General features: G+C 35.6%; 1 protein-coding gene across 3 annotated transcripts in view; it reads left to right on the forward strand.

Moving 5' to 3' along the window:
• LCLAT1 (lysocardiolipin acyltransferase 1) overlaps positions 1-12,516 on the forward strand; it is a 91,136-nt gene that overhangs the window by 39,216 nt on the left and 39,404 nt on the right. For all 3 annotated transcript variants that reach the window (XM_032184031.1, XM_032184032.1, XM_032184033.1), the window contains exon 5: positions 7,288-7,404. In XM_032184031.1, the coding sequence (XP_032039922.1) occupies positions 7,288-7,404 (117 nt within the window). The remainder of the gene's footprint in view (positions 1-7,287; positions 7,405-12,516) is intronic.

Raw genomic sequence — 12,516 nt, forward strand, 5'->3', positions numbered from 1 at the left:
CAGAGTGATGGGCTGGGATGGTAGGGTGCTGTTTTTTTGTTTTTTTTTTTTTTTTTTGGGCAGCTCTGCTGGCCTCTGATGTTGTAAACTGTCCACTGTTTACAATGCTAGGTTCCTGTCAGTAATAAACATCACTTTGGTACTCTGTGGTATTTCTTGGTGTTTCTTAGAAGACACTTTGTAGTAATTTACAAAGTAGTAGGAAAAAAAAAAGATTAAAAACATTGTGCATAATAAGATGTATAGGGACACGCATGCATGCACTCCCCTTTTTTTCAAAGTAAATAGCTATCCCTATGTAATGGTCTTCACAGGAAACATCAGCTCATATATTTTAAAATATAGAAGACTATACAAAAATCCCTTTGCAACCTAATCCAACCAATGTTTGTGCAATATGTGAATAAACGAATGTCTTAATGTAATTTGTGTAATCTTTTGAACAATGATTTTCAGAGAGCTGTTATATTATTGACGTGTTAGCATCTGTTGCAGCCTCATGTTCTGTCTTTTAAAATGAGAAATAAAAGTTTGTGCTGAGTGGATGCTCAGTATCATAGGGAACGTTTTTCAGAAATGGAGGGAATGTTTTCTGCTAATGACTTCTGATAACAAAATTCTTCTGGTGTTTAAAATTGAAAACAATGTTCCACATGTACTTCACTGAAAAGGAGAATTGCTGTGCAGCTCTATGCTACTATAATTTTTTATCCTTTCAGAGGCCACATGACAATGATAGATCTACTCCTCTTGATGATAAATTGTATAATGTTTTCTGGTATTTGAGAGTGAAAGATTTCAAGGGAATCAGAATTATGACTGCTTACACATGGGCCACTGCCTGACCTCAGGTTGGTGAGGTACTTTGCATTGGAAGATGCTATGTAAATTTAAAAAGTAGTAATATCACAAACCCTGAACAATGTATTTGAAGACTGTACATGTATTTATAGGCTTTGAGGTAATGACTAGATAGTTATTTCTGATAGGTTGGTCATCTTTTCATTCTGGAATACTTCAAGCTTAAAGCTAAATTCATCAAAGGTATTTCATCGTAACTGCTAAAAAAGAAGCTAAACTTTCTGAAGCTATGAAGAAAATAAGCAACTATAAGTATAATGCTTCCGGAAAGTTAAAATATAACCATTTTGCTCACTCTTTTGTTTTTCTAGGTGTTCCTTAGAAGACTCTATGTATTAATTATTTACAAAGCAGTAACATTTAAAAGTGGCTATATTGCTCTTGGCCTGTTAATGCCTCATTGTGTATGTCTGCACCCCTAGATGGTCTCTTGTTCACACCAATTCTTCATTTTTTTCATGTTTCCTTCCATGTGACATTCCCACAAATCTCTCCTGCTGCTGTCTCAGCACAAGGCATAATGTGCTGTGGCTCATCCTTACCAATACACGTGTTAACTGACAGACAGCCGCATGCTGTGTGAAAGCCTAAATACCTGTGGAGTTTATGCGAGCTTTTCACATCATTAAGATCTCTATTATTGGGGGTTCCCATTTTGTTCTGCTATTATTTTTTCTAAAATCTTCAGTGGAGCTTAATTATCTATGAAACTCTTGTCTCTGTCAAACTATGTTGGCAGGTGTCAGTAACTTCAAAAGTTAAGAGGGACAGGTGGACAAAGCAGGATCGCACAGACCTTTTTGCTTTAAGGAACAGCTGGAAAAAAAATAAATTGAAAAGAAGTTGAAAGTCTTGATAAAGCCCAAACTTAGGCAGTTGTGATATGAAACAGTATTCTGTCTAGAAGGTAACACAGACCTGCAGTTGGATTTTCTCTTTTCTATTAAAGTTCAAGTACCTTACTAATGCAAAAAATATCGTTCAAAAGCACTGGTTTGATTTAACATGTAATAGTTTGAAAATACCACAGGTAAGAACAATTGCTTAACTTTTTCTTAAAATAGTAACTGTGAGCCAATAGAGCTATTAAGCTCTCTATATAAACCTCTGATAATAGATAAATGGGGATTTTTTTTTTCTTAGAGAGATTTCTGGACTATGCATTTATTTTTTCACTGCCTGGTACCATCATTTGAGAGTACTTGAAATCATAAGAGTATATGCATGCTTTTATCACAAGTCAGATTAAAGGAGAACATAGTACATAATATTCAAATTTCAGGTCACTAGTAGTAGGGGAAAAAAAAAAAAAGGAAAAAAATAGTTGAAAGTTGATTAGAAGTAGTTATATTAAAGTTGTCCAAGTTGGCATTCCAGTAGAATGATGAGGGAAATTCATCACTCTTTTGGGTGACATCCAGCAAAATACATCAGTCTGGATAAAGATGAATATGTAAAAGCATGTGAGCTTTTTCAAGGTGAATTAGTACTGTTTACATGTTTCACAGGAAGCATAGACTTATCTTTTTGTTGGGTATAGGTCTTGGAGCAGTAGATCCCAATATTCTTTAAACTAACACAAATGAAGCTTGTTACTGTGTTTTGGCATCTTTCAAAGTAAAATTCTAGAAATTCTTGTTTTAATTCAAAACTAGATCATAAATTAAAAATATAATCTGATACAATTTGGTTTAAAAATGTTACGATTTTGTTCACTTTTTCTCCTCTGGTTTTCAGGGGGTTAAAAATCAGTTTTAACTTCCTAAAGATTTATAACTTGAAGATGAAAGAAATGTATTAGGCATAATTTCTTTGTCCTGTACACTTCAAATGAAATTCAGAGGTATGGTGCTTTTATGAAATTGCTGACATAGGAACTTTTCCAATAACTTCAAGCAATAATGCAATTAATGGGATTTACCAACATAATGTTTTAGATAAATAGGGAAAAAATATAATCAAGTGATATTACATTTGTGATCAAAGGCAGCATAGAAGCAAAAAAAAAAAAAAAAAAAAAAAAAAAAGAGGTTGTGGCTATAACCCTTAAATTCTTGTTCTGTGTAAGTTGACAAGTGCACTGCAGGCTGAAAAAGTCATTTTAAACTGAAAAATATGACTGCAGTAAACATGCAGGAAACAGATGACTTCAGTGGGCTTCAAATGATAATGCTTTTCTTGCAGTGTATCAACACAATACAAGTGCTTGAATGCATCCTTGTTTCAGCACGTATTTTTGTAGGAGTACCCGTATAAAATCTGAGCTAAGTATTCATTTAATTTAAGAGTCACAGAAATTACTGCATAGTATGCAGGTTTAAAAAGTTACCAAGTGACATAATTGTTAACCTAAATAATAGGACCAGGCAACAGTGTAGGGAAGGTTTTACATCCACGTGTATGTAGTTGTTCTAATAAGGGTCATATCTGACACATACAGGATTTGCATGTGACTTTTAAAAAGAAGGAATTCCTCATGGCATTAACATTGAATGTTTGGCCTGTTTTGTCAATAAAGCTAAAGGATTGTGGCACAATTGTAGCTGTTAGATGGAGGTAGCAGACACCCCTAGTTACACTGTATGCATTAGCATTTGAAATCTTGCTGGACACTTCTTGCCTTTAGAATTTGTATTACTTTTGAAACCCATAAATGAAGTTTGTCCATAGAAATAAATCATTCTTCTTAGTCCTCCTTTTTATAGGAGAAAATGGAACCAAGGAGTTAAAATACAAAATGAGCCTAATAGCAATGATGAGTAAAAAGTTAGGAGGTAGATTTACTTTGGCTTAATTACTGAGGAAAAAATGAAATATTTGTTTCTAGAAAGCAATGCTCACTCTTTTTTTTTTTTTTTTCTGAGTGAGGTATCAAGAGAGAATATTACCCTTAGCCAATGGATGTGAGTGACCTTTTGGGATTAGAGACACCTAAATCAAGCTCAGTTCCAGTCCCTGCTTCAAGAGCTGCTTTATGCATTTTGCATTAGAAGTGGTTAGAAGCAAAACACAGAACATACGTTTCCTCTTTTTAAGGAAGTATTCTTATTATCAGACTTGTAAAGGCATCCTACACTTCTTTTTTTCTTTTTTTTTTTTTAGTCTTTTGCCTACAAATATTGCAGTCTTGACTGCAGAATGCTGAAGCATCCACACAAGTTTTATAGCGTTGACAGTGTAGCCTGGTCTGCTGATTAAGAGATTTTAAAGAGTTGTTTGTTGTGTAAGTTCTCTTTATATATGAAGAGGAGGGGAGGATATAACATGTATTTCTAATTTCTTGGATCAGTTTTCTAAACTCTAGATTTCATATAATGTGGAACAACCACCTTATGGCCTTTTGTTGAACCCTGTACTAAGCAGACTTGCTCTGAATTCCCCCTAGAACGTTTAGGCACTGGTGTCTCACACTCAGATACCAAGCAGCAATAGGCATCAAGGTGCTTGCATCAGATAAGATAGCAGTCAGTACATTTGTATATAAATATTAGCAGAATAACATACTGGTGTTTTGTTTTGTTTTTCCCAAGTGCCAGGAAAGGCAGGATGGGGAGGAAGAGTATTATGCTTGCTTTTTCCTATAGTGAAAGTCTATCCTGTCCTTTCAGGATAGCATCAAAAACGCTTCAACCTTCCAAAACTGCTGTAATTCTCTGGGTCTTCCTTTCTACCCTTTTTAAAAACAGGAGTGATGTTTCCCTTTTTCCAGTCACTGGGGACTTCACCTGACTGCCAGGACTTTTCAAATATAATGGAGAGAGGCTGGGCAGCTACATCAGCCAGTTCCCTCAGGACCCTGGGATGGATGTCATCAGGCCCCATAGACTTGTAGCTGTCTATAAGTAGCTGAATTGTGTTGGCTAGAACACCATTGTCTGGCTGCTTATGTTTTTAGAAAGGAATTATAATAAAAGGAAATTTGGAAGATGTTTATGGATATTTACAGTGAATTTTTTCCAGTGCAAGGAGGTGAATAAGGATATTTGAAGATGATTGCTTGAAGACAATGGGCAATGGAGGTCCCAAACCTTTTTTAAAGAGCAAATTAGTTCTTGTTTAGAAAAATAAGCTGCATGTTTATTTTTCTTTTATTCATTTTTTTTTTTCCTGTGGTGCAAGTAGGATTGTTCTGCAAACACCAAGAAGTTTGTTTTTATCCTGCCCTTTGAAATACAGTTCTACTGAGTGGACATATAGACTTATATCTCACAGCTTTGAGTGACCTGATTTGCAGATTGGAAATGTTCCAATTTGAAGAAGTTGGAAGTCCTTTGAAAGAAACAACACATTAGCTTAAAAACTTTGCTATAAATTAATTTCAAGCATGTACTTGAATCACCACAGAATCTGGAAAGAAGCTTTTGACTTGTCTGCTTTTAAAAGGAAAACTCCTCATCATCAGTGTAATTTCATAAAGAGTTTAGGTTGCTGGGCTAATAGTACGATACAGTTATGGTTAAGAGGTAGAATCCAGCTTTTCAGTGGAACATTTAATAGTTACCAGATTGCTCTCTCCTATGCCACTCCAAGCCTTGATTATGACTACTTGTTCAAGTTTTGCCGTAAGAAGCAGGGATCCTAAAGGCAAGTTCCCTTCACTGATTCACCATGGTCTGTTTCCAAAATTGAATGAAGTAGTAGTCGTCTAGCAGACAAAAACAGGTACTCTGATCATATGATGAATGACATGATGCATATGCCCAAGAAAAGATTAATTTATGTAGCCAACTATAATTTTAATATCTCACATTCAGTAATTTTAACAGTGCTTTTAAAAGAGGTAATATTCTCAAGTGTTTGTACTTTTTTGGAAATTTGGCAAGAATTAAATCTTTGGATGCTCTTTACTGAATTGCTTGCCTCCTGTGCAGTAGTTTTCCTTTCCTCCAAATCACATGGTCAGGAGAACTGTGCAGTAAATCTTATTATGGATAATCTATGTGGATAAAAAGCATATATATAACATGTTACCTTGTACAGTTAACGATAGGTTACAGTGGAAAAATTCCTCAGTATACTACTATGGTATAGCATTTATTCATTGGTAGTTGCTCCTTTATGAGAGACCCACACTTGCTGGTAAACCCAAGAGCTCTTGTATTTTAGGGTAAAAAGAAAGATGGATCACTGTGAAAAAGGCATATCATACTGCTGTTGCTGGTTTTTCCACAAGTGCTATTGCTCCTTTACAGGGAAAAATTATGATAAGTGCAAGGAAAAGAGCTTACCTATAAGTATCAATTCTGTTGAGTTATTAAGCAACGGTATGTTTTTCCACTGGTTTATTTTTCATCTCTGTTGAGGTTAACTGTGGGTACTTAGAGCTCTTTCTCCTGGAGAAAGATTATATATTGCTTAGGCAATGATTTTGTTCCACAGATGTTGCTGGGATTTCATCTTTTACAACATCTGTAGGAGTCTATATTATTAAATAGTTATTAAAGAAGTTAGTTGAGAAAGTTGAATTTTTTCATGTTGCCATGGGAATGTTGTATATGTCCTTTCTCTTGCTGTCCAAGATGAGGTGCAGAAGTACCCGCGGTGAAGGGGTAAGTGCAGCCAGCAGAGGCCTTTTGGCTGCTGACTTCTGCTTTGAAGAGTCTCTGTATGAGAACATAAATTGCTTCCTCTCCGCTTGTCTTCATAAAAAGCACTTTGGTGTCTATGTCTTCCTGCCCTAGTGGGCTCTGTAAGCAGTTGTAAGAATTGGCTCTTAAAAACTTTTGTTTTACTCTGGAGAGAATTCTTTTTGCCAGAGTTTTGAAATCCGTGTGTCATGGGGTTTAGCCAGGTGGTTTTCCAGATCCTAACCTGTGTTGTGCGTACAGGAACAAGGATGTGTTGTGGCACTGGTCACTAGGTCAAAAAATTGTAGTGGGTTATGTGTGTGCAGCACAGGGTGATGAATAACATGTATCAAGTTCAAAATGAAGTAAAATACTGTTTGAATGTGTTCGATTAACTGTTTTCCTCCATTTAATGTTTTCTTTCCAAAATAAGTTTTCATTGAACTCAAGGTATTTCTATACACAACGTCAAACCTATATTGCTGTACATTGTGTCTTTGAGTTTAAAAAACAGTTGGTGAAGTCATTAACACATTTCACTTTAAAACAGGCACTGAAGCCTAAGAAGATCTATTAAATTTTAATTTCTAGATTTCAGGTTGCATTTCAAAAATATGAAAAATTTTCTAAGTATTTTCTGAAAAGTAATAACACGGTAAAAAGGCTTTTCTTGCAATCCACATTGCTCTTCATAATACCAAAATATACATATCTAACCAGAAGCACTTTGCAGTCTGCCTCTGTCTGAAAAGCTGTTTTACATCTGTTCTGTGTGAACTGCTGTCATACAAGAATGATCCTTAAGTCTTGGTCTACATACACACTAATAGAAAATGGTAATTTTTATTCTCTCTTTCAGAAAGTACCAAAGCCCGCAGTAATGACTTTGCTGAAAAGAACGGACTTCGAAAATATGAGTACGTCTTACATCCGCGAACTACGGGATTCACGTTTGTGGTGGAATGTCTACGGGAAGGTAATGCTGCTCTGTGCTTGTGCACGCTTCTTTGTCTTCAAGATAACCACTCTCAACACAGTTGTAGAAGTTGATATTCACAAGGCTGCTTGAAGTGATTTCGGAGATGCTTTATGTATACTGATCACACAAAAAAGGTTTTTCTTTGCAACCATACTTAAATGATTGTAACGTGGAGAGATTTGAGAGAGTTGATATGGGATGCTAATATCATCAGAAGATATGTATTGTACAAGATCAATATTTTTGCATTTTTTAAATAGTGTAGTTTGTTTAGCAGTCTACCTCAGGAAAATAGCAAAAAAGAACCCAAGGACCTTATTGTCTATACCTGTCCTTAATCCCAACAGGGTGGTTGCAGGGTTCAGTCTGAACGTGCAGACGTGCTACACTGTCCTCTCTTGAAAGTAGAAGGAAAATCTTTTTGGGGGCAGAGAGCACACATTGGTGTATTCAATGGACAGCGGGAATGCTGAGCAACATGAAGATGCCCAGTGCTGCTAGCTTTTCGATGCAATGGTGGTTTGGAGAAGCTGTGTGAAATATGAGTTATGTTGCTTGGCAGCTCAGTGGGTGAGAGAATGTGTGGTACTTGCTTTTTACCTAGAAATAATCTTCCATCCCTGTATTCATCTGGTGTTAGAGACTGAATCCAATTCCCAATATCAAGGGAGCAGAGTATAGAGGTGCAATTGCTTGTTAGAATGAAACATCTGGGGGTTGTTCTGGAAATGGGCATTTTGATGAGACTTCTGCCAGTCTCTAGGTCATAACTGTAACCATTATAATAATACTGATAGGGCAGCAATTCAAATACAGATGAGTGAATATTCATAGTATATATGAATGCATGGTTGAAGAAAATAAACATGATATAAGCATGATATAAAGTGACTTATTTATAGGTTCATTCTTCTGGGATAAGTAATTCCAGGTCTTTACCACATATTGGTTACTCTGCCTGCCAAAGAGAGAAGTTTGAGATTATTAAAAAGAATAAGGACCTGCTGGTAGGTTTTTCCTTGCTAGAATTTTTAGCTTTTAGAAGTAGGGTTGACTTGCATTTTACCACATTCCTACTGAGCAGATACACCAAAATCACAGCAAATACTTTGATATTTTGTCCAACTGGACACTCTCTGTAAAGGACTATATATCTGTTTGACCACAGATATAGTCAATATATTTTTGACCATCTGACATTCAGTGGACATTTTCATGTACTTTGAATGTTTATTACTCAATTTGCTGTAATGAAAAAATTTTCATACATGAAATTTCAAAAACTTGTTTTACTTAAAGCTTTTCAGCACTAGATTAACCTATTGCATAATAATATTTCTAGGCTGGAATAAATTTTAAGTTAAAGGAATGATTTCAACCTGAAATATTATCAACTTAAAAAATAGTAGATTCTATATTTACCTCAGAAATGAGCTTTTATGGCTATACAGTCATTTTCTATTTTTATAAGAATACTTTTCTCTTGTACAAGAGATGCAGAGATTCTCTCTTGCATGAGAGATCTATGCAAATTTCCAGTGCTTTAAGCTCTACTTCTGTTTAAGGCAGGCAAATGTTATGTGAAATGATAATGTCCCTCTAGCATTGAATTCACTAGTTATTTGGTACAACAATAGCCATTATAAGCTACAAACATTATAACTGTAGAGTATTAGGTAGTAATGTATGTGTGAGAATGCAGTTCAGCTAGCATTTTAAAATACTAATTTATTATTTACTAATTTTAGACTTGTTTTTCAATTGTTTGCAAGTGTGCCAGATATGGACAATTTATGTGGAAATATTTTATTTATATGGACAAGCCAACTGTAGTCACTTTACATTAAAACACTTTCAAGTATTACAGACCTGCCTATATATACACTATTTTGTATATAAAAGGTAGATGTCCAGGTGGTCATCTGTCCAGGTATAGATAGCACATAGCATTGACACCTAGCATTATCATCCAGCTCTGGTTTGACTGATTATTTGTACTATTTGAGTGCCTTTCGTACAATTCTAATTTCTGATACCAGCAGTAAGAAAAAATAAAAATAAAGTAAAAAACACCACAGGATTGTTAAGGACAGGGTGTTTACACTCTTTTCCATTTCTAAGGCTTGAAGTGTCTTAACTTTAGGTCTGAGCACGTTATTTTGCTCCCAAAATAGGCTGAGGAAGGGAGGGAAATATCATTAGAAATGTAACTGGTTTTTGAATGTTAGAAAAAATAGTAATAATTTGACAAGAACACTGTTTAATATGCATAGATAGAATTACCTGTTATTACCTAAAAATAACTATTAGTGACCCTTCTGAATAGGAAATGAAGAACTGGGGAAAAAAATAACCTTCAGTTAAATGTTGCTTGTGTCTTAGCTAGGGAGTTGCTTCCTAGAGGAAGCACTAGCTATACAGTAACAACATAGCCCTGGTGGCTGTCAGGGTTTTTGCTCTCCATAGGTGGCAAAAATTTCTGAGCCATGCAAATTGATTTTTGCCAGTTATAATGAACACAGATTCCTCTGGCCTTCTTCTCGCTCTTCTATGGTCATTATTTCAACTACCTGATTAAATTATTAAATGCTGCTAAGGTGACTCCTAACTAATTTCTGAGATTATGGGAGCTAAAAAAATATATATCTACTTAACCTCCATCAAAGAGACTGGCAAGAAAATTCTGAATCAGCACCTGGTAAAAAATTATTAGAGCTTTCTGCTGCATTTCTTTGGGTAAGTAATTCCAGATCTTTACCACATATTGGTTACTCTGCCTGCCAAAGGGAGAAGTTTGAGATTATTAAAAAAAAATAAGGACCTGCTGGTAGGTTTTTCATTGCTGGAAGCCTTGCTTGGCAAGGAAGAGTTGGGAAGTAGTAGAAGTAGTGAACATAGGTGAGCATTTTTGGAAATACAGAGTCACATCATGTTTTGATATAAAAAAGCAATGGAAAATGAACTCGAGACACCAAAATTAAGACTGCTCATGACTTATTTTTTTTTTAAAGTCTTCATTACATACCTCTCTTTGATCATTGCCTAAATTCTTATCAAATCCCTTTTTTGAGCTTGCAACTCAGAGTAGATGTCACACACATGGAGTTACTTTTGGCAGAACTTGGATTAAGGGAAATCTTTACAACCTGTGGGTTTTTGAAAAATGACAGAAATAATCAAAAATTTAAATAAGACTTTTATAAGCATGCCTCTAACAAGGTTAATTAAAATCACTTCGGGTTTATTTAATGGTCATGATGTTCTGGTTTAAGATCCTTCTCTGAATGGTCAAGAAGGTTAGCAGAAATTAAGTTTAGGTTTTCAGGCCTGGTTGTATTTCATAAAGTTTTCCTAACATTTCAAATTATGTTGAAAGTTCACACATCTCTAGTATTATGTTTCAAAGAGATTGAAAATTATACCTTTGAGTTTGATTCAATACTGTCTGGATTCACTGAATTGCATATGTTATCTTAACATAATATCTGTAATTGTAGTCAAAGAGTCAAGGGAAAAAAGTAGTTTATGAATGTTTTCTTAAGCTTGCCTCATGGCTTTTAAGTATTTTCTCAGGACTAAATAAACAGTAAGGGTTCAGACAGAGCTAAGGTTTTAAAGCATCATTAGAAGATTGTTCGTACTATTGCAGGCAATCATTTCTGTTAACATTAAATTTTAATTGACCTCTTTTTGACACTTGCTATATGTCTTTAATACCTGGATGTCATTCATTCCTTCAAATATAAATCAAAGTAATACTAATTTCAGAGGGCATTATATTTGTGTTTTTTAAAGGAAAATCAACACAGGTGTGAAATGTGGGTCCATAATTAAGGGTTAAGGGCTGTATAGCTGAATGTATAAAATAAGCTGATTCCTACCCTGACATGCAAAGTTTGTTTCCTCTTCACATAAACAGTGAGTAAGGCATGCAGGTCTTGAGAACAGAAGTGTCTGCAGAGGTTTTATTTGGTCCAATGGAACCACAGTGAAGCAGGTCTTCAGCAGTTTTCATGTTCGTGCCCGCTTCATATTCTGTTTAACAGAGATGCAGTACATAGAAAGGACCCATATCACATCACAATAAGATCTAGATCTGTTGTTCTAATGAAAGCTATCCTCACTTTTTATAATCTAACAGATTTCTGACTCCCAGAATGTTATGCTGGACCACTACCAAAGTCTCTGTGAGTTTTGTGGGGCCAGAGCTTGTACACTGACCAGCATTGATAAGCAGTGCAACCTCTCAGACCAGCTCTGACCTGTTTCTGGTGATTGTTTTGTGCATGTGTCAACTGAAACCACATTGTTTGGAAAACAGGAAGGTGTAAGTGGCCACATGAAGTCCTCAATCAACTAATTTCACATGTATGTCTGCCAGATTTGCAAAGATTAAGCAACAACTCTAAGATATCATTCCTCAATGCAAGGAAATTCTTTCTTCCCAAGCTGTTTTGCTCTGTGTATGTGTGCCTCCCAGAGTCATTTTATGAGTAAGACTGATAGTTAGAAATTGCAGAGCTGCTGCGAAAGAGCTTACAGCAATTCTTTAGCTGAAAATGCAGTTTTAAAGCTTTACTGTTTGGCATTGTAACTGTAATTGTACTTTCATATGAATTGGAACCTGTGCAGTAAATAGCATAGCCTTTGATGTAGAAAATTATCTCTGTATAAATTGAAGCTTGTATGCCTTTTATGTTTTGGAAGAAAATTCATAATAAACTAGTTCATAAAAACAAACAAACAAACAAAAACCAATCAAAGGCCTTGCTCAAAAATGTCCTTTTGTCACTGGGCAGGTCTGTGAAATTCAGTGATGTAGAAAATCCAGGGGAGGCTGTCATGCTTTGCTGCAGGCAGTGACAGTTCTCTCTGTAAGCAGGAGCATGGGAGAGGGCAGACTGACTTCTTCCAGAATTGTGCTAACCATCAGTGATTACCAAATCTTGCAAACATCTGCATGAGCACACTTTGGCGTCATCTCAGAGCAAGCACCGGTTTTCTGTCAGATATTTTCTGGCCTGTGATGCACATTTTTTCCTCCCCTCTCTTTTTTCATGTATTACTGGAGCATTATTCACCTCACCTCTGTGTCAAACAGCCCATTTT

This window comes from Aythya fuligula, chromosome 3, assembly GCF_009819795.1.
Source record: "Aythya fuligula isolate bAytFul2 chromosome 3, bAytFul2.pri, whole genome shotgun sequence".
In the NCBI taxonomy this organism is placed as follows: domain Eukaryota; kingdom Metazoa; phylum Chordata; class Aves; order Anseriformes; family Anatidae; genus Aythya; species Aythya fuligula.